Source organism: Camelus bactrianus, chromosome 1, assembly GCF_048773025.1.
Source record: "Camelus bactrianus isolate YW-2024 breed Bactrian camel chromosome 1, ASM4877302v1, whole genome shotgun sequence".
Classification (NCBI taxonomy): Eukaryota; Metazoa; Chordata; class Mammalia; order Artiodactyla; family Camelidae; genus Camelus; species Camelus bactrianus.
The window spans coordinates 6976582-7000699 of record NC_133539.1 but is presented as its reverse complement, the minus strand read 5'-3'; the positions used below and the strand labels follow the sequence as shown (position 1 = coordinate 7000699).

The window sequence follows — 24118 nt, the reverse complement described above, 5'->3', positions numbered from 1 at the left end:
CGCATCTACCTGTCTGTGTGGTCTTTCTCAGTGGTTGCTTGAGGGCTTACCATGTGCATCCGTAAGTTACACTGTCTTGTACTTCCTTTTTACCTCTCCTGTCCTTGATCCTGTGGTTGTCACAGATTTTACTTTTATCTGTGTTATAAACTCCACAATATGTTGTTATTTATGCTTTAAACAAAAATGTTTAGAAAAATTAAACATTTAAATTACCTTTTTAAAATTGATGAGAGAAATGTCTTTGCTATTTTATCTACATATTTTCATATTTTCCATTTATGGTTGTCTTTATTCCACTGTATAGATCACAGTTCATATCTGGAATCATTTTTCTTCTGTGAACTGTGAGCATTTTTTGAGTGCAAGTCCGCTGTTGACAAGTTTTTTCACTTTCATCTGTCTGAAAAAGTGTTTTGCCTTCTTTTGAAGGATGTTTTCACTGGACATAGAATTGTAGGTTAAAGGTCTTTTTCTTTCGTCATTTTAAAGATAGTGCTTTTTTTTTTGGTGTATATGGTTCTGATGAGAAGTCAGTGCTTCTGTGTGTAAGTGTGCACCCCCCAGCCCCACACGGCTGAAGTTTTTTTCTTTTTTTCCTTCATTGTTGATTTTCAGGAGCTGAGTTGAGTGCCTCAGTGTGTATGTGGGTGGGAGTGTTTATACTACTTGGAGTTCATTGAGTTTGAGTCTGTGGGTTGATACTTTTCATTACATTTGGAAAACTCTTGACTATTATTTGTTTATAAATTTTTACTCCCCTGTTTCTTTCTCCTTCCCTTTGATACTTCTTTCAAACAGGGGTGTTAACTTGATTGTGTTCATAGATTTTGGATGCTTTGTGCTTTTTCTATTATATTTTGTATTTGTTTTTAGTTTCCATTTATCTGTTAAGATTTGCTATTTGTTGTTTTATTTTGTCCATAATTTCCTTTATTTTAAAAAACATATCTTAATAATCCAGTTTCTGTCTGCTAATTTCATTATTTCTATCATTTCTGGGTCTACTAATGAGTTTTTGTTGTTTTTTCTCTTGAATACAGACCACATTTTCCTGCTTCTCTATGTGCCTAGTGATTTTTGATTGGATATGGGTGTTTAGAATGCTAAGCTGTTGAGGTTCTGGGTTTTGTTATCCTCATTTTAAAAATGCTGAATTTTGACCTGGTGGGCCGTTAGTTAACTTGTAGATCATCTGGATCCTTTGAGATTTGTTTCGGTCTCTGTTAGGACCTGTAGACGGCAGCCTTTGCTGTAGGGCTAGTTGAGCTCTCCTCCTAAAGCGTGGGTTTCCTAGAGTGTCTGGAACGTGTGTGGTGTTCAGCAGGGTCTCTCCCGCTAGGTGATTTGGTCACTCCGTCTGCTGTCTTGTGCTATTTCTAGTAGTTGTTCAGCTTTCAGCTCCCTGTCGGTCGCTCTCTGCGTGGCTTCCTGGACCTTCGCCTGACTATTGTGCAGCTTTGTATTTGGCCAAAGAGTCAAAGTGATCCCTGGGTACAGATAAGTGGAGCCCCTTCTCTACATACATAGGTCTCTTATTTCTACTGCCTGCCCCACAAATTCCAGCCAACTCAGTAGCCTTGAACTCTCATCTACGTCTCCTCGACTCATCAAGACCACTGGGTTCTTTGGAAATTGTCCCTCCCTACACTATACTCTGGACATTGTCTCCAGATAGAAAGCCAGGGGGACTGTGAGGCTCACCAAGTTTATTTCCCTTTTCTCAGTGATCACAGCTATGAATGGCCTGTTTTCCACTGTCTGAAAATAATTATTTCATATGTTTTGACCACTTTTATAGTGGTTTACGGTGAGTTGAGGTAGTTTAGTACTAGGTACTCTAAAATGGTCAGAAGTGGAAGTCTGATATTACAGGCTTTAAAGATAAATGTTTTACCCCATCCCATTGTTATCCCTAACAGTTTAATATACAGATTTAATCAAAGTATCGAACTGATAAACTTGAGCATTTATTTAGATCTTATGAGCAGTTTCATCCTGTTTGTAGCTGTTTTGGTTTGTAGGTTAAAGTATGTGTGTTCTGCGGTGATATATATTGGCCCCTAACTAGAAGGTTGTAAGAAATCAGTTCATTTGTCCTTAAAATTAGATAATTTACAGAAGCATAACATAGTTTCACCTTAATATATGTTTATTTAACACCTGCTGTGGAGGCAGGCACTGTGCTCTGTGCATGAGTAAGAGAAACTGACTGTCGGCAAGAGACGTGTGTAGCCTGTGCTAGGATCATGCTGTTCCTTATTTCTGACTCATAAGCCCCTCCTTTTAAAAATTCTTTCATCCTTATCCCCTGATTAGCTTTCTCCCTCTCTGAACCATTTCTTCACATTCTAAATATTCCTAATGGACTCATTCACTTTTTCATTGAACAAATATTTATTGAATGCAGGCCATGCCCCAGGCACTGTTCTTGGTGTTAATGATATCCTGCTGAACCGAACTTCCTTGTGGATGTCCATTCAGTCACTCCCTTTGTGTACCTTTCTTTCCAGCCATCATTAAAAGTGCAACTGGCTATTCAGCATTTTTCTTCTCTTTTGTTACAGATGTGTCTTGTTGCTAGGGCCCTTGCAGATTTCTTCCCACCTAAGCTTGGTTGCCCTTCCCTCACTTCTTAGGAGATTCTGTTTCAGAAACTTGGCCTCATAAAAGTTTCCACCTTTGAATGCTGTAGTTTTAATTACCTGGAATTATTTTCATTTATTTTTATTCTTTAATATTGTTCTGTCTCTTTAAAATCTAATGTGGATTGATACTGTCATAAGGGTGGTCCCTTATCAACATAGTAATAATCAGAAGAAATTCGGGTTAGTTACAGGTGGAGCTCCATGTGGGTCTTAGATCAGAGATTAAAAATGGTTGTTATTTTCACTCAGGGTCTCCTCCCAGGCTTTTCTCTTCGGTGTTTGCTCTCCTTTTAACCTCTGCTGTTTTGAGTCTTGCTGTCTCCCAGTCTCTGAGATCTGTTCAAGGAACGTTTCTCTCTAGAATCAGTGCTAATCTCTACTAGTGTTATGGTCTCTAGTTATAGCTTCTTGCTAGGACATAGTAACTTGGCTGGAGTGAGAAAGCTACTTCACTTTTTAGTAAACTTTAATTATCAACAAAATTTTAATGAACTTTTTTTAAAGTTTCAGAAATATCCTCATGGTAAAAAAGATCCACATAGTTCGGAATAATGTAAAAAAGTGAAGATACGACCCTACCCACATACTTTCTCCAAATTGCCTTTTGTAATATTTGGCAGCAATTTAAAATATTATTTTGAAATTGAACTCCAAATAATGATTTCGAAGGTAATTTTGAATTAAATATAAATTTTTCATTAAAATGCCCGATACTGCAACATGTGACACATTCTTGGGCTAAAATATTGTAGCTGATTTTTAATTTAATTGATTACAGAGTATGTAATATGGTAGATATAGAGTAAACCGTATGACATTGCTGTTTTGTAGGCCAAAGGAGGTCTGATATTAGCAATTTCATGTAGTTCAACCTAACACTTTATTATCATCAGCTCTGTTATAGAATCAACTGAATCCTTTTTCTCATTAACATTTGTATTAAAAGGGAAGATGGAAACTTTAGAAAGAATAAAAACCATGATGATTTGCTTAATTATAAAATCAGGTTGGCAAGAGAGTCCCACATTATTTGTCTTTTTGGAGTCTTACTCTAGGAGAGGGATGGATGAGGGAACACCTTAAATGCTTTCTGGCATCGTGGGAGGAAACTGAACTTGAGTCTCTTTGTGGATTTCACACACAGCAGTTGAGCTGAGAAAGGAGCAGTGAGCATGTGGCAGATGCGCCCAGACACAGACCATAAGTTGTGAGGCCTCAGCACTAGAAGCGTAATCTTCTTTCATGTCACTAAATAGATGGTAACGTTACTAAGTAGTTCTAATAGATGGTGGAGTAAATAGCCTTAAAAAAAAATCTCACAAGTGAGAAACATAGTTATTGCTAGTTAATCCACATTTAGATTACCTACAGCAAATTTTAAAAGGAACATCAGATTCTTTATCACCTACCATACCACCCTTACACATTGGGGTGTGTATTGGTCTTAAAAAAAAAACCCAAACAAACCCCAAAATCTTAACCTAGGAAGGTAAATGTGTGTGTGTGGGGGCCCTATAGTGTATTGTGTAGTCAGACTATAGCTTATTTTTGGGTTATCTGCTAGTTTCATTAGTTGGAAAATAATCTTTTATTAAGGTGAGCCGTTAAATTTTTAAAAAATGCTATTCAAAGCAGCAATGGCATGATCTGGAGGCTTGTGGAGACTCTCAAGTCCTACCCTAGATCTATGGAATCAGAATCTGCAGTGTTTTTTGGTTTAGTTTTAAGAATCTGCAGTTTTAACAAGATACAAAGGCAATTCGTAAGCATGTTAAAGTTTGAGACACACTGTTATAGATCATGAGCAGCATTGTTACCCCACAAAACAATGCTGTAGTTAGTGTAACCTCAGTAAGTGCTTGTTGATTTTAATGCATGTAATTGGCTGGATGTAGATTCAGAAAATGAAACTAGTATTTTAGGAGTATAGTTATATAATAGTAATAATCAAGCAGCAGCTATCCATTTCTTTGTAATTCTTTCCTAGCTGTCTGGATATCACAAAATACCCACCTGTCCCTCTAAATGTATCCTTGAGTCTGATTCTGTTCACACTGGATGATTAGTTGCTGTCTTGTGACTGTGTGTGTGTATACATACACAAGTCAACAATAGTATACAGATTAAAGGAGTAATTAGATTTTGATGAGTCAAGGATATATAATATATATTGTAATGTATGAAATAACTAAAAATAATAAAGTAATTTGCATGCAAGGGGGGGTGTAAAAAGATTAATCCAGCAGAAGATAAGAAAGGAGCATAAAACAGTTGGAATAAGTAGAAGGGTTACTAGTGTTCATACATGAATTAAACTCATAGATAACTGTTTATAAGAGGTAAATCTAAAGTATAAGGAAATGTAACAGTTGAAAGCGAAAGGATGGACAAAACACATACATGCAAAGATGAAGAGTAGGCTTGGTGTGGTTATTAGTATATATTAGTATAGCAGAACACTATTGGAAACAGAGGGACAACTTAAAACGATAAAAGATTTTATTCATCAGGAAGGTATAAGAGCTTTAAATTTATATAATCCAGTAACATAACTTTTTAAATGGGAGATTTTTAATACACCTCTCGCTAACTGATATCAAGGATGAGTGCAGAAATAGAAGATAAATATAAAAGAATATACTTAATAAAATTAATAAACCTTTGATTTATTAATCAAACTGATCACAATCAAAGACTTATCACACAGAAGAAAGAGGTTGTCTTAGCCAGTATTAGGTGAAGGAGCTGTCACTACAAACATTGAAAAGCTTTCAAGAGAGGATATTGTGAGGAAAGTGATACCAGTGCATTTGAAATTTAGGTGAAGTTCACATACTATTAGAAAAATACAACCTACCCAAACAGACACCGGGAAATAACAAAATCTGAATGGTCATATTAAAGAAATAGTACCTTTAATAGAAAAATCTACCCACAAAGAAAACTCCAGGTCCAGATGATTTCACCAGTGAATCTACTACAGAAGGATAGTTATGACCAAACTGAATTCCAGGAATGCACAGTGAATGGTTTACCATTCATAAACCGATCAGTGTAGTTGACCGCATTAGCCGAGTAAATCAGAAAAGTCATGTTATTTCAATGGATGCAGAAAAAGCACTTAATAAAATTCAGCATCCATTTGAGGAAAAAGTTTTAGCAAACTAGGATTAGAAGGGAATTTCTTTAACCTGATAGTCGTTCTCAGTTAAATACCTACAGCAACCACGATACTGAAGAGATATTGAAAGCTTTCTTTCTGAGGTTGGGAATAAGACAGTAGCACCTGTATCTCCTCTTCTAATCACCACTGTATTGGAGGTCCCAGCAGGGAGAGTAAGGCAAAGGGAAGAGGGGAAAAAAAACTATTCAAGTCACCAGTTTTGCTAGTAGTTACTTATTAAACAGTGCAGATAAATCCATCATTGCAGAACATTCTGTTGGACAGCCCTGTTTGAGATAATGCAGATTCAATCAGAACCCCAGCATGAGTTTGTTTATTTTGGTGAATTTGATGAGCTAATTCTAAAACATAGATGGACACACAAAAGGCTAAGGGTAGGCAAACATTCTTGAAGAAGAACAAAATTCTCTACTAGATATTTAAATTTCTGAAGCTGTTATAATTTAGACAACGTCTGGTTCTTAGGCAAAGACATAAGAAACCTAGGTAAGTCTGTATCCAGCAGATCAAAGAATCCAAAAACAGATCCAGGCATATGTGGGAATATGATTTATGATAAAGATGACATTACAAGACATTGGGGAAAGTTTGTCCTTTTAACGACTGGTTCCTAGTTAATTGGATGTCCATTCTGGGGGAAGTGAAACTTGATTGCTATCACAAACACAGAAATCAGATCTAAGAGCATTGCCCGTCTCTAGGTGTGAATGGTAAAACTGAACTTTTGGAAGATAACATAGAATTTCTTCATGACTTTGATATAAGGAAAGATTTCTTAAAACAGACAGCAAAAGAACTAACTTTAAACAAAAGTTGGTAAAATTAAGAGATCACATTCATCAAAAAAATAACACTAAGAGAGTGACAGTGCAAAGCATCTAATCAATAAGGGCTTACATCCAAAGTATGTTAAAAATAGACTTTTTAAAAAATGTAGAAATTTGTACGAAAAAGACTCTCTTCATAGAAAAATGGAAAAACAATCTGGGCATTTCACAAAAGTGGATATCCAGGTGGCCAGTAAATAAATGAAAAGGTGCTCACAGTCATCAGGAAAACACATTAAAATCACAATGGAGTACCAATACACTGTCGTGGCTGAAATCAGAGATACTGATGATTCTAGGTGTTGGTGAAGGAATGGAGTGGAGCACAGGGAGTTTTCATAAACTGCTAGGGAAAAATTAGATGAAAAACAAAAAAAAAATAGGACAGCATCTCTATATATGCAGAAAGACGTATAACAAAAATCTTCCCAGTGGCAGTATTCATAATAGCTCTGAACTGGAAATAATCCAGTGTCAGTCAAAAGAAGAATGGATAAATAAATCGTCACTTGTTCATACAGTGGGGTACTATAAAGTAATGATAATGAACAAACTGTAGCTTAAACAGATTCACTTATATAAAGTTAAAACTAATCTGATTATGGAGTTCAGGATATTAATGACTTTTGGGGGAGAGAGAATTCAGCATTGACTGTGAGTGGTTGTGGACCAGTGGTGGGGTGGTTCTGGGAAGATGGCAGTTTTTATTATTCCTGCCTGACAAGTTCAGTTGATGATAATTGTTTAAGCTGTATTCTAATTTCTGTATATATATATATATATATATATATATATATATAAACAAGTTTAAGCATAGAATTTAATAATGGCACTGATAATAGAAATCGAAATTAATTTTTTAAAAAAATGGTTATTATGTGCTGGGTTCTATTCTGCATGTCTACTTGTGGTATCTCATTTAAACTTTGTGACAGACCTAAGGGACTGGGGTTAGTGTAATAACACCTCTGCTGTAGGCAGGGAAACTAGGGCCGAGAGTTGCTGTCTTTATGATGCAGGGTCTTAGTTTTTTTACTGTTTATTTCTGAGTTGTTTGTATATCAAGGACCTCAGTTCTTTTCATATATATATTTTATTTATTTATATTCCTTCCCAGTTTTCTTTTGTTTTTAACATGCAGATTTAAGCATACACCCCCCCACCCCCGCACCAATTATTTGACATTTAGATTTCCAGTTGTTTGCTGTTGCAAACAGTACCAGGTTATATATTGTTTCCTAACTGTATTTGTGCATAGCATCTATTATTTCCTTCGGATGTAATCAACCCCACCCCCTTTAAACTGAACAGAATTGTTCCACATAATTGAATTAACTGAATGTATTTTAAATTCTGATTAATGAATTGTTTAGATAAGTTACCCCATTTGCCATGAAGACGTGGTCCTTTAACGTGTTCAGCAGACGTTTATCAGTCATATACTCTGGGTCAGTTAAGGGCCTCGTGCTGCGAAAGGAGGGGACAGAGTCCGAGGTCTAAAAGCAGAGCTAATGCAGGTGATGTGCACTTGTAAGCAGGGGTGAAGACTTGAGATTTGCACTTTAGAAAGGCCGCTGTAGCCATCTCACTGAAGAAATACAGAATTGCAGATGGGCAAGGTAAAGACAGAGCGAGCTGTTAGGGATCTGTTGCAGTTGTCTGAGTGCGGCATGGGGTGACGGAGGCGGGAAGGAGAGGTGGTATCCGAGTGTTCTGCAGGAGGTGGGAACAAGATGGGGCTGTTACTTGTGAGAGGTGGTTTGTGGACGAAAAGAGCTCTACTGTGACTCCCAGAGCCTTGATTCTGATTGGCTCATGGGAGACAGTGGCATTCGCTGTGGGAGAATATGGAAGTGGAACTTCTATTTTGGGGGGAATTGAGCTTTGTTGTCTTTAGTTTGCAGAATCCATGCGACATTCAGGTAGAGGTTGTACACTCCACGAGAAGGGTGCTCGTCTCTTCATCGTGAATGTACCTTTCAGTGCGGTGACTGCAGCAGATGTTAAGCTAGCTGTCACTGCCAGAGCTGTTCTCAGTACTTTACACGTATTAAAGTGCTTAACCTTCGCCACAGCTGTTTGAGGTACATATTATTATCATTATCAGGACATTAGGTGTGCAAGGCCACACAGCTGGTTAAGTATGGAGCTGAAATTTCAAACTGCAGCAGCCTGGCTAAGAGTCTGTGCTCTTCACTTTTGGACCAGTGCTGGTGTGTGTTTTGAAACAAGTCAGCTTGAGAAAAAGTACCATGGTGCTAAACAGTGTGGTGAGAGTTCGGTGGTTTACTTAAAAAAACAAACAAAAAAAAAACAGGTATTCTGGGCCAGTGTTGGTTGACCAGGAGTTTTATGCTTTGCCTTCTGACTTTAGTTTGTGATTGAAAGTTTTGTTGACTATAAGAAGAAAAGTCTTTTTCTTTTCTTAAGGAAAAAGTAACTTTTGTTAGTTAGCTAGCAAGTACTTTTATGGACCAAAATGTTAATTTTCCATTTCTACCATGAAAAATCATGACCATGGTCTCAGCCTACCTGCGAAATAATTATTGACTGTCATTTTGTGGCAGGCTTGCCTGGTCTAGGTTCTCTTGGGACTGTGTAAGAAGAGTCCAGAGGAATACAGCAGCCTGTGAATTTATTTCCATGTGTTGTGTGCTCAGCCTTTAATTACCTGTGTCAGTGGCGAGCACCATTAGGACGAATTTCTCACCTGCTTTGGAGGATGCCAGGGGGGCTGATTGCCGTACACCTGGCAGGTGTAAAGCGGAGCCTCAGCAGTGCTCCTCTGAACTGATTGCTAAAGAGCTGCCCCACTGGACAGGCCTGGTGCGGGCATTCAGAGATTACTTTTGCAATTTACGGTTCTCAACTGATGAAAATCTTGTATGTGAAAAAGTATTAAAGGTTGTTTCCATTGCTTTACAAAAAGATGTGTTTTAAGATTTTCTCTTAAAACAGATTTATAGATACTCACTTTAATCACTACTGGGTTCTATACCATTTAACGTACAACATTTGTGTTGAGTATCATATCCTTGTTTGTAGTATTAAAGGTTTTTAATATAATTGAACATCCTAAAGTTCTTAATTTAAAGAACTATCAAATAGATCAGAAGGTACAAACATTAGGATATGAATGCACCCTTTAAGCCTCACTTATTATCTTCTTGTAGGAGGAGAGACTTCAGCATGCAAACCTTCATCTGTTCGGCTTGCACCGTCATTTTCATTCCATGCTGCTGGCCTTCAGATGGCTGGACAGATGCCCCATTCACATCAGTACAGTGACCGTCGCCAGCCAAACATAAGTGACCAACAGGTTTCTGCCTTATCTTATTCTGACCAGATTCAGCAACCTCTAACTAACCAGGTAAGTTTACGATGTATCAGAAATGATTTGTTGGGATGGTCATTTATTCCTTAAAATGGTGTAATAGAAAACAGGCAAATACCTTAATGGTTTTCAGTTTTACGTGTCACATGGGACTTCACATTAACAAAATACAATGTTAAGAAGTTTGCATTAAAATTTTTGTTGGTTTTTTTCTCTTTCCCCTATGTTTTTCACTTTAATTAAAAAACACATATAAACATAAGCACATTCTCTCATTTTGCAATAAGGGGGAAAGTTATTTCTAGAGAATATTAGTTAAAGAAACTGGAAGCTTATTTTTAGGGAAAGATGGTTAAGTAGAAAAATTTAAGTTATAGGAAAACAAGTCAGATTCCATTATAGCAAACTGATGGAGCTGATTTTATGCTGTTATAAACTACTTTATACACATACCTACAAGTAAATGTGAAACTCCTTAAAATTAATGTAAATTAGTTATGCTGCTCATTCTAATATTCAGACTAGAGATTCAGTAATTTTCCATAAGAATAGTATGAAGTAAGTGCTGAAATCTCTTGACCTACATACATATATGCATGTGTGTATGTATTTTTAATATCTTCCTGAATTAACTGCATCTACTATGTTGATTTTTGGTTTGGGAAGGATTTTTTTTTTAACTAGCTATAGTTGTGGTAAAGTTTCTTTCCCTCTGAGGTTAAGTGTGTGATGAGCACTGAAAGTGGCTGTTTTTCCATGTACTTAGGAATTTGGTTTGCCACTGTTTACTTAGGTCTTTTAATATGATCAAAAACTTGGAAAGTTTCAGAGTATTTCTTTTACTGGAGTATTTGAGGGAAATTAGTTTTTTCTAACTTAATAGTATGTGGTTTTAATAAGCTATTGGCTACAGTTAAGTAACGCCATTATTTGAGGACACCCTTGTATGTATTAAAATAAAATATTGTCAATAGTTGACCTGATTCTACATTTATAAAATGTATTACAGCATGTAAATAACATTCACAATAAAATAGTAAAATAAATTATGGCGGGACTTAAGAATTCTTCTATGCAGTAAATTGAGGAATTGTATGTTTGAGAATTAGAGTAGTTGGTCAAAACTGGAAAGTGTGTGTGTACCAGAAGAAAATTCTCTGGACTTCCACATAATGATAGCATAATGATCCATTTGCATCGTACTTGTAAGAAACAAAGTATGTTTGGATTCATTTTCCCGCTTGTTCAGAAGCAGCCTATCAGGCAGGCTGCCTGTTCTTAATCTGTTTTGCAGCTGAAGGGACTTGAGCTCCCATTTGTGATCTCTCCAAGTATGTAGGCAGTAGACTCTGGGGTCCAGCCCAGGCTTCTTTCTTTTATAGATACAGTGCACTTTACGCTCTAACATCTGGCATCTGCAAAGGACTAGGAAAAAACCCAGTCCTTTAAAGTTATTTTTATGGTTATGTTATTGTAGTAGATAATCTAGTTAGCTAGCAAAGTACCTATTTTTAGATACAACTAACATCTTATTTGTGGTTTGTTTTCAAATAAGAGATAAGTTAATTTAGTATCCATTTTAAGCTGTAGAATATTTTTTGATTCATATTGTATAAAAAAACAATCTTTTAAGTAATAATATTCAGCCAGATATTTTTGCCAAACTCCAGAATTTTCCGAACCGAAGGCAGTCAGATTAAAAGCTTTCTTCTAACTGAAGTATAAAACACTAAAACTGTGTGCTGATGTGGCCTGGTCTACCAGACGTGGGTTCCAGATCTTGACTAATGATCTAGTTGTGTAACTTGAGTCAGGCCACATGGACCCTTCTCTCTGTTCCTTGAATGTAAGATTGGACTAGACTAGACATCCCACTCACCCAAGTGCCTTCTAGCTCTAAACTTTGGTAGTTTCATTATTTGATTTCCATTGTTTCTTGTTAATCATCCTGTCAGTGTCTTTACAGTAGGGTTTATTGTACAAGTAAATTGAAATGAACTTACTTTAACATTTCATTTCTGGTAATTAATCCTTCTAATATGTGTGTTTCATATAAATTTAAACACAGTTTTGTTGAAAAGATAAATGTAGTAAAAGTGTGGAAAAGTATGGTTACTGTTTGGAATGCTGAGCCTGTTTGGGCTATTACAGTTTTCACTGCACCTTTCATGGTTCTTAAACTTGTGTTCTGCATATGTGTTATGTATGCCGTTCAGCTTTATTAATAGGTCTCAAGATAGCAAGAATGGCAGGATATAGTGTTTCTTACTCTACTATACATGAAAATATGAGGTAAATGTAAATAAAATGGATAGAATAGGTATTATTAAACTAGGAAACAATTTTTTAATGAAGTCCTGGCACTTACACTATGGAATCTTTTCAAGAAAAAAAGATTGTTTAGCTCTTGTAACTGATCTAAGCAGGAGGTGAGAACTACTGCCTTTTTTTTTTTTTTTTTTTTTTTTGTCTTTGTGATCTGGGTCTTCACACAGAAAGGTCAGGAGATTTGGAGCCTTGGAGGTGTGGCTGTTTTTGGCTCCCAGAGCCAGATAGCTGAGGAGGCAGCAGGAGAATTATCTCAGCAGCAATCCCTTTTGCAGGGAGGACGTTGAGCAGCGGTGTGGAGGGGAGCTCGCTACCTGCAGCAGCTTGGTGAGCTCCTGGGTCCTCTGAACCACTGGGTTTTTTCACCCAGCTGGGGAAGGGAAGAAGGGAGCTTGTTAACATTACATTCTCCTGACTTTGTGACTGTGGAAGTTGGAAGTGGACAAAGCATCAGATGGTTAGGGCTGGTTTGAGTTTGAGTATAAATTTGTAACTGTGTATTTGGAAAAATTATTTTCTAATTCTGGATTTGTGATTATGGCATTACAGTAGTGAAAAACAGAAAATTTGGTTATCTAACATGAAATCACAATGAAAGTTAGTAAAGAAAGTGTTGTATTGTTTGTAGGAATTAATTTGTTCTTCCCATGTGTTTTGAGCATCTACTCTGTACAAGGCACTATTGGAAGCACTGAAGTACAGTCTGATCCAAAGGCCAATTTTTTGTGGATGGAATGCATCTGGTTTATATATACATAAGTTCCTGAAATAGTAACTTTTGTTGCCAAAAGTATGTAAGAAAAGTTAAGATATTTAGAATTAGCTATTTGACTTGGCCTTGTAGGCGGTTTGGCCAGTTGTGAAAAGGTTAGCAGTGTCGTGACATGGCCAAGTGCGTAGGGCACACTTACACACTGTGTGCATAAAAATGTGGTAGTCAGAATTACTTTCATAGCCAATTTCAGGTCTGTGCAGTACATTAAAAAATCTTTTTTTGATTGTGTGATTTTGGTGTTTTAAGTGAGCATAGTTACTCCTGGAAAGATGTAGTCATTGGTTCAAAATTTTCCAGTGTTTGAAATACCAGTGGAATTGTAAGTGAGCAAGTTGAAAACTTAAACATATTTATAGTTTTGAACATAACTAATTTTAATAAATGCATATGTTTGTTTTATTGGTATATATTATGCATGGCTCGATTATTTTGCCCAACAAATAGCCTAAAAATGATTCCGCCAAGAAGCTAGAATAGACTCCTAAAATTAACAGGGAGCCCCTGGCCCAGTGCTGTGATTCAGAGCGTGGGGTTGGGCGTGAGACTGCCTTAGTTCTCTTCTCATCTGTATTATTTTACTGGCTCTAGGACCTTGGTCAAGTAATTTTACATCAGGAACACAGGTTTCTCATTTGTAAAATGGTGACAGGAGCATTACTTATTTTCGTGAGATTGTTGAGAAGATTACATGAAAGATGTAAAAATATGCATGCCCAAAATACAGTGTATAGCAAACACTTGCTGCTGCAGTTATTATTTTATTGTTAACTACTTAAGTAATTCATTTGTCTCTAATGATAGTTATACCTTCTGTCAACTCTTACTACAGTGGTAATGAAGTATTTCACTGGTTCGGATTTTGTGAAACCTCACAGTGAGGCTGCACTCCAGTAGTCCAATAAGGGTCTTGCCGAGAACATTACCTGCTTGAAAACAATGCCAGTGCTTAAAAAACAGGAAAGGAAATAGATTATGAGAACCCTGTTTCATTACCTTAAATGCTTACAACTTCATTCGCATGAAAATAACTGGCATGCTTATACTGATATTGTCTATTCCTTCAGTTTCCAAGGACTGGTACGAGAGCCAAATATTCTGTGAGTCTAGTTGTACCTGTTTATATTTAAAAAAATAAAACAATATGTATTTTAAAAATTAATTCAGATTGTCTCATTAAGTCTTACTATATTTTCAGACAAATAGTTATAATCACCGTTTGTCCCCTTAAACCTTATTTGGAACTTTGAGAAGGAGAGATCATGGGAAAAGATCATCATTAACTGAATACAGTAATTCAGTGAATATTCTATCTGGGTAACAACTTACAGAATTTGAGTGTAGATGCAGAGGAAATCAGTGTTAAAATCGGTTTGCTCACTGCTGTGGTCCCTCCACCTTCTCATGCTGCGGGGATGGTGATTCTTTTCTGTTGCGTCCATTGTTACCGCTACCCTCCTCTCTTCTTTTTTGTTAGTGTGAGTTAACTTGGTTAATTTTCCCAAGACTCCAGACATTTCTGTTAGGCCTTAGTGTGATGTGTTTGCTTTCTCTCTGCCCTTCAAATTGACCAGAGTGTCCTTTGAAAGGGGCTGCATCAGGGGCTCCTGGCTCAGTAGATTTTGCTGGTATAAATGTCTGTAAAAGAGCTAGACAGGAATCCAAGGATGGCTAATGGTAGGGACTGTAGGTACCTTGATGTAATTAATTGGTTTTGAGGATCTGGATCTCTTGGTTGCAAGAAGCCCCACTGGGAACCCTTTTACTGAGGCTTGCCACGTGGCAGAGTGGGGTGGGAACAACAATCCAGCATCACTGGCATGCTAGTTGCAGTGTCCCTGGGTGTGCTTGTGTATGGAGGACATTCGTGTTCCTGCTCCAGCCCCCGTCTAGCAGGAAGCTCACAGTTGTACTCTGACTGCTTACTGGGTGATGAAAGACGTGGTTTAGCGTTGTGCTGAGAGTACGGCTGAAATGAGTTTTTTAAAAGAAAGTTTCATTAGCTTTAAGGTGTCCTCTGGAACTTATTTGTGGTCAGCTCTTAGTGTAATCAGAAGTAGAGATACTGGTATTATGGATTCATTTGTTTATTCAACAGATATTTATTAAAGAACCTACCATGTGCCAGGCACTGTTGTAGGCAAAGGTAATACAACATTGAACAAAATCCCTGTGCCACATGGAGTTTTCTTTGTAGTGGAAGGAGGACAAACCAAAACCAGTAAATGAGTAAATGTATACTAGCATGTCAGGTGGTGATAACTCAGCAGGGCGGGGGCGAAGGGAACGTGGAGGGCAGGCTCAGATGCGTCAGGTGGAGGGCATGCTTTACTCAATTATGGTAAAGAAGTGAGTGCAGATTTCAGCCTTGCTTACATTATAGGCAGACACTTGTTGGAGGGCAGGCTCTCGGGGTGTTGGGAGCTGCACTTCTGCAGCACCAAACTCCATCTCTGCCCTGTGACCAGCTTGCACCATGGTGCCAGCTGGGTCCTAAAATCTTGTCTTAGGAGGCTGGAAGATGAGTTAGTCTTTGCCTGCTGTGAACCAGGTCAGGCTTAGGAATAATTCAGAAGTTTTTCCTTGGCTAATTGTATGATGGAGAAGCCCTCTTGGGCAGCATATCATGCATGTCTCCTGAACCAGGGGTATGTCTATAATGCTGTTGTTTAATTTGGGGAACAGAATTGAAGCCTTGGGCAGCTGGGCATATTATCTTCTCGTTTCATTCATTTTTCCAGTGGTTGTCTTCATTGGATTCCAGTTAAAAGAGATAACTGAAACTTCTAATGTAGATGTCTTTTTTTTTTTTTTTTTTTAGTAATACATATACACAGGTTACAAAAGAGGGAATTCATGCCAGTACAGTATAGTTAAAGTGCTAGTCTTTTCTGTCTATTTAAGGTGATGCCTGATATTGTCATGTTACAGAGGCGGATGCCCCAAACCTTCCGTGATCCAGCTACTGCTCCCCTGAGAAAACTTTCTGTTGACTTGATCAAAACATATAAGCATATTAATGAGGTAAGACTTGATTTGTTATAACACCATCTATCTTGCAATAGAATAGGGGAAAGAAGTTATTTTGTGATGTATTTAAACATACTAAAATTTTTTACTCCCAATGATTTGTCATATTGATGACTATTATGAAGACTGGTAAGTTAATGATTTATAGATAGTATAATTACGTAAAAGAAAAAAGACATATTAACAAGGACTACAGAAAATTAAGATAATTATGGATAACTTTCCTTCTTTTTCAAAATGTTTAATATAGGCTGAGTTATCACTTCTATAATAACTCCTCTTCAAACCAAGAAAGGGGAAGGGAGGGAATAATGACGCTGGAGAAGTCTGAATATGTTAGAATTTCGCTTAAATTTTCATTTATCTGTTTCTCCTATGGCCGTGGATGTCAGGAAGCTCTGAGATGTATTCAGTACCCATTAACAGGCATCTGGCCTAGTTTATCTATGTAATTTTCTTTTTAAATTGATATGTGTTCTTTTATCAGTATCTTTTCATTGTAAGATATCTGAAAGCCTTTTTGGTGGAAGTAAGTATGATAAAAAAAATGCACTTTGAATTACTCATCTTCCAACTTGACTCTGCCTCCAAAAATTATTTTTCTGGTGTTGTCTTAGGCCTCTGGCATGATTGTTACTTGCTTCTAACCGCAACTCTAGCTCTGTAATTAATTATTAAATGAGCTTTTCTGGAGAAGAGTGCCTGTGCTTTCTTTCCTTTTCCGGGGGGCCGTACATCCTTTCACACTGAAGGCTTATCTTCTACCAGTGTTAGAGCCACTTATCTAAAAAGATGTTCTTATGTGTGTATAAATTTTATAATAGTTTGATGCTGTTTAATGGCAGTATTTATGTTACTGTGGCATTGTGGCAAGATAAAATTGGAATGAATTCAATGAGGAACATTTCTAAATTGGATTTTGTACATAATGTGTTATAAAAGATGTGCCAAACCAGCTTTTGGTTATCTGAAAATATCTGATAAAATTGTTAACACTTTATTAATGTCAGTTTGTTAATATCTGATAAATTGTTAAACTGTTAACAGTAACTCTGTTGAAGCTTGTTTTTAACTGTTTTGCCACCTTGTAAACTAGAATTTTTGTGATGTTGCTCCTTGCAGTGTAATTTACAGCTTCCTCAGTTAGTTACCAATCACTTGGACTATTGCCTAGTCTACCTATTATTTTTTACTAGTCTTAGAAACTATAAGAAAAACAGATATAAGGAAAATAACTCATTTTGTGATCAACCACAAGGTTCATGGCCTTTAGTGTGTGGGATAGGTAGGGAGCATATCTGTTTTTCATTTATGTGTTGGTATAGGCTTAAAAACTGGGCATGTCTCAGAGGCCCCTTTTATATTAGTAAAACATCAGTTCATATACATTTAAACTTCCATTTTTAAACTCTTTTGCCTTAGGATCAAAAATAAAATTGGGATTGACTAGAAGGGGGCAAGAAGGAACTTGAATATAAGGAGGCTGAAAATGTTATTTATTTTGTTTGGCATTTGTTGATTGCATCAACATGTGCAATTTTCCAGAATCTCTCATATGATACACTCTTGAGATCTATGCCATTTCACTGTATATAAATTATATCTTGGTTTAAAAAAATAAATGTAGATCAGGTCCTGTTACTCTTCTTGAATGGGAGGCGTTGCTCCAGTCACTTAACATCTATTTATAAAATGTATAAACTGTATAATTCTAAAGGGAATTTTACTGCAGAAATTTTCCCTGGTTATATATTAGTGTTATTCTGTAATTCAAATAGCAACTATAGAAAATTCTTTATTTCATTTGTGTGTGTTACAAAGAATAAAAATTCATCTATTTCCTACCGATAGCAGATTTGTCTCATATATACTCTTGATATATGGTGTGCGCCACCCCCCCCCCCCCAAGTGGTTTTAATGACACAGTTAACATTGCATATTCTCATTTCAGGTTTACTATGCAAAAAAGAAGCGAAGACACCAACAGGGCCAGGGAGACGATTCCAGTCATAAGAAGGAGCGGAAGGTTTATAATGATGGTTATGATGATGATAACTATGATTATATTGTAAAAAACGGAGAAAAGTGGATGGATCGTTACGAAATTGACTCCTTGATAGGCAAAGGTTCCTTTGGACAGGTAATTTAATGGAAAATGCTGAATTTTATAGTTAGAAAGGACGTATTAGTGAATCATGTTGTTACATGTTTTTCTCAATAGTACACTTCTAATGTTTGTAAATAGATCTCAGCAACAGACATGTAAGTATTTGGATTATCGTTGTTCTATGAAGGTACTAATACTGCATCAGTTCTAAAAACTCCATGAGCAGTTTTTTGTGGGGTTTTTTTGTTTTTTGGTTTTTTTGAACTTATTTTCTGAGGCTACTGGGTAACTACTTTACTAAGTGGTTGATTTTAATCACTGATAGATAGTATTGCCTCTTTCACAGGGGCTTTGGAGTCTGTGGGTGGTTCTTCATTATGTATGTTAGAGATAATTGCGTTCCTGTCTGATACTCCTCTTCAAAGAGAAAAACACTTAACGATCTTCAGCTGGCACAGCAGGTGCCCTCTCACGTTTTCAGAGGCTTGGATGCCAGGGGCTGTGCCTTGACTTTGTCTTTCGGCTCCTCTTCTAACTCTGCCAGGCCTCTGAGTGGGCAGACAGTCTCCAGGATGTCATTCTCAGGCCTCCCACAGTGCCAGCGTGGCTAAGGCTGTGACTGGTGGAGTTCTGATGGGCAGGACCACTCGGGCAGTGCGGCTGCTTAGGAAAGTGAGGAAGGAACTCCAGTGGACCTGGTTTTTTCACTTCCTTCCTGGCTTCTTCTCTCTACCCACAACTCTCCTCTCCTCACTTGCCCATCCTGCCCAATACAGAGGACAAAAGCCTAACTCCATCAGTGTCTTGCATCAGCTGAGCCCAGACTTAGCTGTCAGTCCTTCCTCCTTGCACTTCATGAAGCTTTTCTCGGGCTGTGGCTTCCCCACCTGTTCCCGCTCCTAAATCCCCCTGTCTCATTGGGTCGCAGAGCTGTTTTATTTGAGGTATGGTTTCCTGTTCATCCCATTCTCCATTGCCTTGCAACTTTTCTGCAGTGAAGCAGTTATTAATTTGCAGTCCAAATGCTTTTGACTTTTTGACAATTTGGGGGGTTGTTTTTGTTTTTTCTTAAACTGTGGAACCTACATATTCTTACTTATCTGTTCCTGCCCTGTGAGAAACAAAATACGCCTCTATCACCCTGTGAGGAAAGGTTTTCCTGTGTGAATCTGATCGTGTTTAGGACAGAAAGAATACTGTAAGCCACTAGCAGCCGCAGGCTGAGACTAGGACACACCTAAGCGATGAAACCTGAAGGAGATACGAACAAGGTTGTTAGCAGAGCTCTGCAGCTCTGGGGTGGCTCTGCCAGGCCCTGGTGTCACGTGTACAGTATGCCTGCCCCTTTCCATGATGTCAAGGAATTTTTGTAATTTTACGTAATTCAGGGCCTTTTCCCTTGATTTTAACCTCTTTCTTCTGAGTCAGGGGTTTCTCAGTGTTATTGGAGCCCTTCTGTATCAAAATATTCTTGTCAGAAGCAACTTCTACTTCTCTGTCAGAGCCTCTTAAGAAAAGGTGTTTCTGAGGCCTACCGCCTACGTAAGTAAGGCTGTGAATGCGCTGGGTGGAGTGATTTCTGTCTCCACCCTCAAAATCACACCGACGCTCTGGCAGTTGCCCCCAGCAGGGCGGCGTCTGCCTTCTGTGATGCCCACTGTGAAGTCGGGGCCACGCGGCTTGCTCTTTGAACTTAGATTTCCCTGGCACGCACTCTTCAAGCTCGCAGTGATCCTCCCCCTCCCCTTTACCTCTTCTCATCCTCTGATTTCTAAGAGCACGCTAGCATCATATACTTGTGAAAATACAGGCCTGTTTGACATCAGGATTCATTTTTCCAGATGAGACTGATGGACACTTTTCTCCTAGGCTGAAGTGTGTTCAGGGTCAGGACCTGTCACTCGCCAAATAAAGTCTTCCTTATTGACTTTGTCAGGCTTTCTCTAAATTCTCTGCCAGGTCCTTGTCAAATAAGCAGCTCCTTCATTTCTTAAGCCAGTGGTTATCAGTCCTGATTGCACATTGAAAATTTCCAGGGAGCTTTGGGGTTGGGGGTTGGGGAGGGAAGACTGATGCCTAAGCTCCAGACTAATGAACTCAAAATCCCTGACTGAATTCTGGACATTGGTATTCTTGAAAACTGCCTATGGAATGTATAATTCAAGGTCAAAAATCATTGTTTTACCACTGAGCCAGTTAACCATTTGCAAAGTCAGTAAATAGTTGGGGCCCTGTTAGTGGCCTTTGTCCTGGAGACCATTAGGATCTGGGCACTAAACTGCCACTCTTGATGTGGTCAAGTATGGTCAGTGAAAGAGAGGAATATCAAAACCACTTGGTCGTGGTCAGATGTTTACATGGGTCACCTCTGATTTAAAAGGCAGTAGGCAGTAGTTTATTTTAGAATTGGGTGAAACCAGAGATACTGCATTTTTTTATTTTAAGTTTGATTTCAGCTGAACCATTTATGATCTGTCATTGACAATAACCTTGACTGATGTGGATCTTGGACCATGCATCCACTTTCTTCCTCTAATCCAGTGATGCTCAACCAAAACATTGAAATCACTTGAAGTTCTACATGCATCTCCAGACTTTCTGAATATGCTAGAAAATTGTCTAAAGCTATTATCTGTTCAGACTATATAATATTACAAATATAAGAATATTTAATCAGGCATAGTGGTTATTTCTAATTTGTATAGATATAGTTTTCTTTTATCTTTGTATTTGTTTCCTAGTTTTTAATGTAAATCTTTGTGAACATTGTGAAACTTGTTTAAATGAGTAAAATTTAAAATGAGAGGTGTGTAGTCATTTGTTCATGAACACTTCAGTTTCCTTAGCATTAATTCTCATTTTAAAACTCAAAATCCTCCAATTATGGTATTTTAACTTATTTCCTGCTTATTTAAAAAATTTTTTTTAGTCTAAACCAGTTCTCTTATATACCTATGAAAATCTAATTTAAATTTAGAAAGTTACCTACATTTTTCAGATGACTTACAACCTTTTAAATATCTCACATGTATACTTGGAACTTAAACCAGGTTCTTCTCTCATTAAAAGAATAGTCAGACGTATTGTTTTATAATGTTATTTAGTAAGAAAGGTGGAAAACCAAAGCACTTGTCAACATTCATAATTTATTTTTTGAAAGAGGAAAATAGTTATTCTAATTTTGTTAAGAAACTTATCTACTTTGTGGATGTTTAGAAATACTATAAGGATGCAAAAGAAATCCAATTGAAAAGGTTGACTTAAAGTGACAATAAACTAATAAATGGATGCTGTTGAATGGAAATGAATAGAATCTCATATTTAGGAAGGTCAGAAAAATGGGAATTAGATAAATGTGTAATTAAGGTGAATTATAAATTGTTGTTAAGTTCATTAATGAAATAGGTATTATTTATTTTTTTTCTCTTTTAGGTTGTAAAGGCATATGATCGTGTGGAGCAAGAATGGGTTGCCATTAAAATAATAAAGAACAAGAAGGCTTTTCTGAATCAAGCCCAGATAGAAGTGCGACTTCTTGAGCTCATGAACAAACATGACACTGAAATGAAATACTACATAGGTAAACAGACAGACAGACAAAGCAGTGTGCCCTGACCCAGACCAAAAATTTGAGTTAATGGTTATTTTTATATGATAATGTTGATTTTATCTTAAAGTGATTGAATAAAAATGTTATTTCTGTTGGAGGGCATACAGATCTATATATGTTAACTTGATCTGGCGGTAGTATTTTAAATCTTTAGGAATGGCGTTCCAGGTGGTACATAGTCTAAAAACAAGTAAGAATAGTCTCTCTCTCTCTCTCTCTTTTTTTTTTTTTTTGCAACTTATGAGTGCCATTTGTTTGCTTTAATGATGCATTAAGCTCCAGAGATTTCTTTGTTAACTTTAATCGTTTCTAATACAGCTCAGAAATTAGAAGTGAGGTACTATGTTGTTAATGATTATAGAACCATTTTTGGAATGTCTTCCTCAAGAAATAATAGCCACCATGTCTTGAACTTCTACCATATTCCTTGTGCTTTTCCTCCATTGTCTGTAATAGTCATAGCAGTCCTGTAAGGAAGGTGGTAGAATCCTTGTACTGCAGATGGTCTCAAAGAGTAACATATCCAAGGTCCCAGGGCTCTGAAAACAAAAAAAAGGGACAGAAGAGTTATGAAAGTAGTGACTTCTAGGGCCAGTTGACATATGGGTAAACTATCTTCTCATTACACATTTTCTAATACTATTTTTAATCAAATCTAAGACGCCAGTGATAGTCAAACATCATTGTTTTATTTGATGACACTGAAATGAAATGCCACCGAGAAGAAACAGATTGCTGCCAAGTATAAAAATAAGATGCTATAAATTTTAAGATAGAGATCTTAGGATCATTTAATTAGAGACTTTTAAAAATAGGCATATCATGTTCAGAAATGCTGGCTGGTTTACTTGGTAACCATGAGGTTAAGTTTTATTAACAAACTCCTTTTTAATAAATTAGGAGAGGACGTTGTGGTTCTTTACTTCCTCCAAAATGATAGAAAAAAAAAACTGATGTTTAAAGATATATGGTCCAGAGACTCAGATTAGATTTCATATATGAAACACCTTCATTCCTTATTGTTGAAATAAAATGAGCTTATCCTATTCATTTTTCTTCCTTCTTAGTGTCTTTATAGATCATCTGATACAGGCCATAGTAATAACATTTGCATTTGAACCCTTTTCTCGTCTAATTCACTGAATGTTTGGTCTTCACTATTAGTTACAACTTTGTATAAACTGGGCACATTTCCATTCAATGGGTTAGAAGGCCAGGAAGGACATTCTGAGGATGCTTGACTTATAAAGGAGGCATCTGAACATACCTCACCTCTTCTTCTTCTTCACTCTTGTGTTTTATTTTGAGTTTTTGCTTAAGTGGTAGACAAAATATTGATAGCATTACTATAACATTTTAATTCTGCCTTTTTGAAAGAAAACATGAACTGTTAGCTACTTGGTTATATTACAATAATGGCTGTCATTTTTGTTTTTAATAAACTGACTTTAATGATCATTAATTGTGTTAGTCACTGCAAATACTCTTTTGGATGAATGTTTTAAACTTCTTTAGGAAGATGCCGAATTAATGCGCAATGTCTCAATAAACTGAGGTTCTATATTGGAAAACTAGCCCCCCCCCAAAAAAAAAACCCCACTAGATTTAGCCTTGCCAGTAGAGTAGATACATTAAATTTAAGGTGTCTAGAAGTCGTGTTGCTCTTTTATGATACAGATAATTTTTTATTTTGAAGTGATTGATCAATATAATTTATTCTGATGAGTTTTATTTAAGTCTTTGAACTTAAAAAAAATATACTTTTTAAAAAATTTTTAAACCACGCAGCATAATTTCTTAATGTGGATTATTTGATCCCTGCCATGGTCTTGAAATGATAAGTAGGCTTATGAATGGAGAAAGAGCATAGAATATATTACTTGCTATAACTATGGACCCTCTAAAAAGGCTTAGTAGTCGATAAATTGCTTCAAAAAGTGGTGCTTTAAGTATTAACACTGACTTCACATGAGATGAAGTCATTCAATAAATTAAAGCATTGCCCTTCAGTATAAAACTTATTACACATACCAAATTGAGCACCTATAACTCAACAGGAATGATATAAAACAACCATTTGTCAAGGCTACCTTCATTTTGGATTTTTAGTATCATTTGAAACAAGTTTCTCTACAGAGCTATCTGGAATAACTATGACAGTATTCAGTGTCTGGTCCCTGAGAACAGGGGTACACAAGGCCTTGCAGTGGTGGTACTTGTATCATAAATTGCTTATTGGCAGACACTGTACCTATTTAATTCAGCAGATAAACAACTT

At 36.9% G+C, this 24118-nt stretch overlaps 1 protein-coding gene across 6 annotated transcripts in view; it reads left to right on the top strand.

The window, feature by feature from the left end:
* DYRK1A (dual specificity tyrosine phosphorylation regulated kinase 1A) overlaps positions 1-24118 on the top strand; it is a 129451-nt gene that overhangs the window by 81675 nt on the left and 23658 nt on the right. For 5 of the 6 annotated variants that reach the window (XM_074355605.1, XM_074355645.1, XM_074355763.1 and 2 more), the window contains 4 exons: positions 9833-10029; positions 15998-16117; positions 18075-18263; positions 21663-21810. In XM_074355605.1, the coding sequence (XP_074211706.1) occupies positions 9833-10029; positions 15998-16117; positions 18075-18263; positions 21663-21810 (654 nt within the window). The remainder of the gene's footprint in view (positions 1-9832; positions 10030-15997; positions 16118-18074; positions 18264-21662; positions 21811-24118) is intronic. The other variant, XM_074355718.1, reaches the window with a different exon arrangement.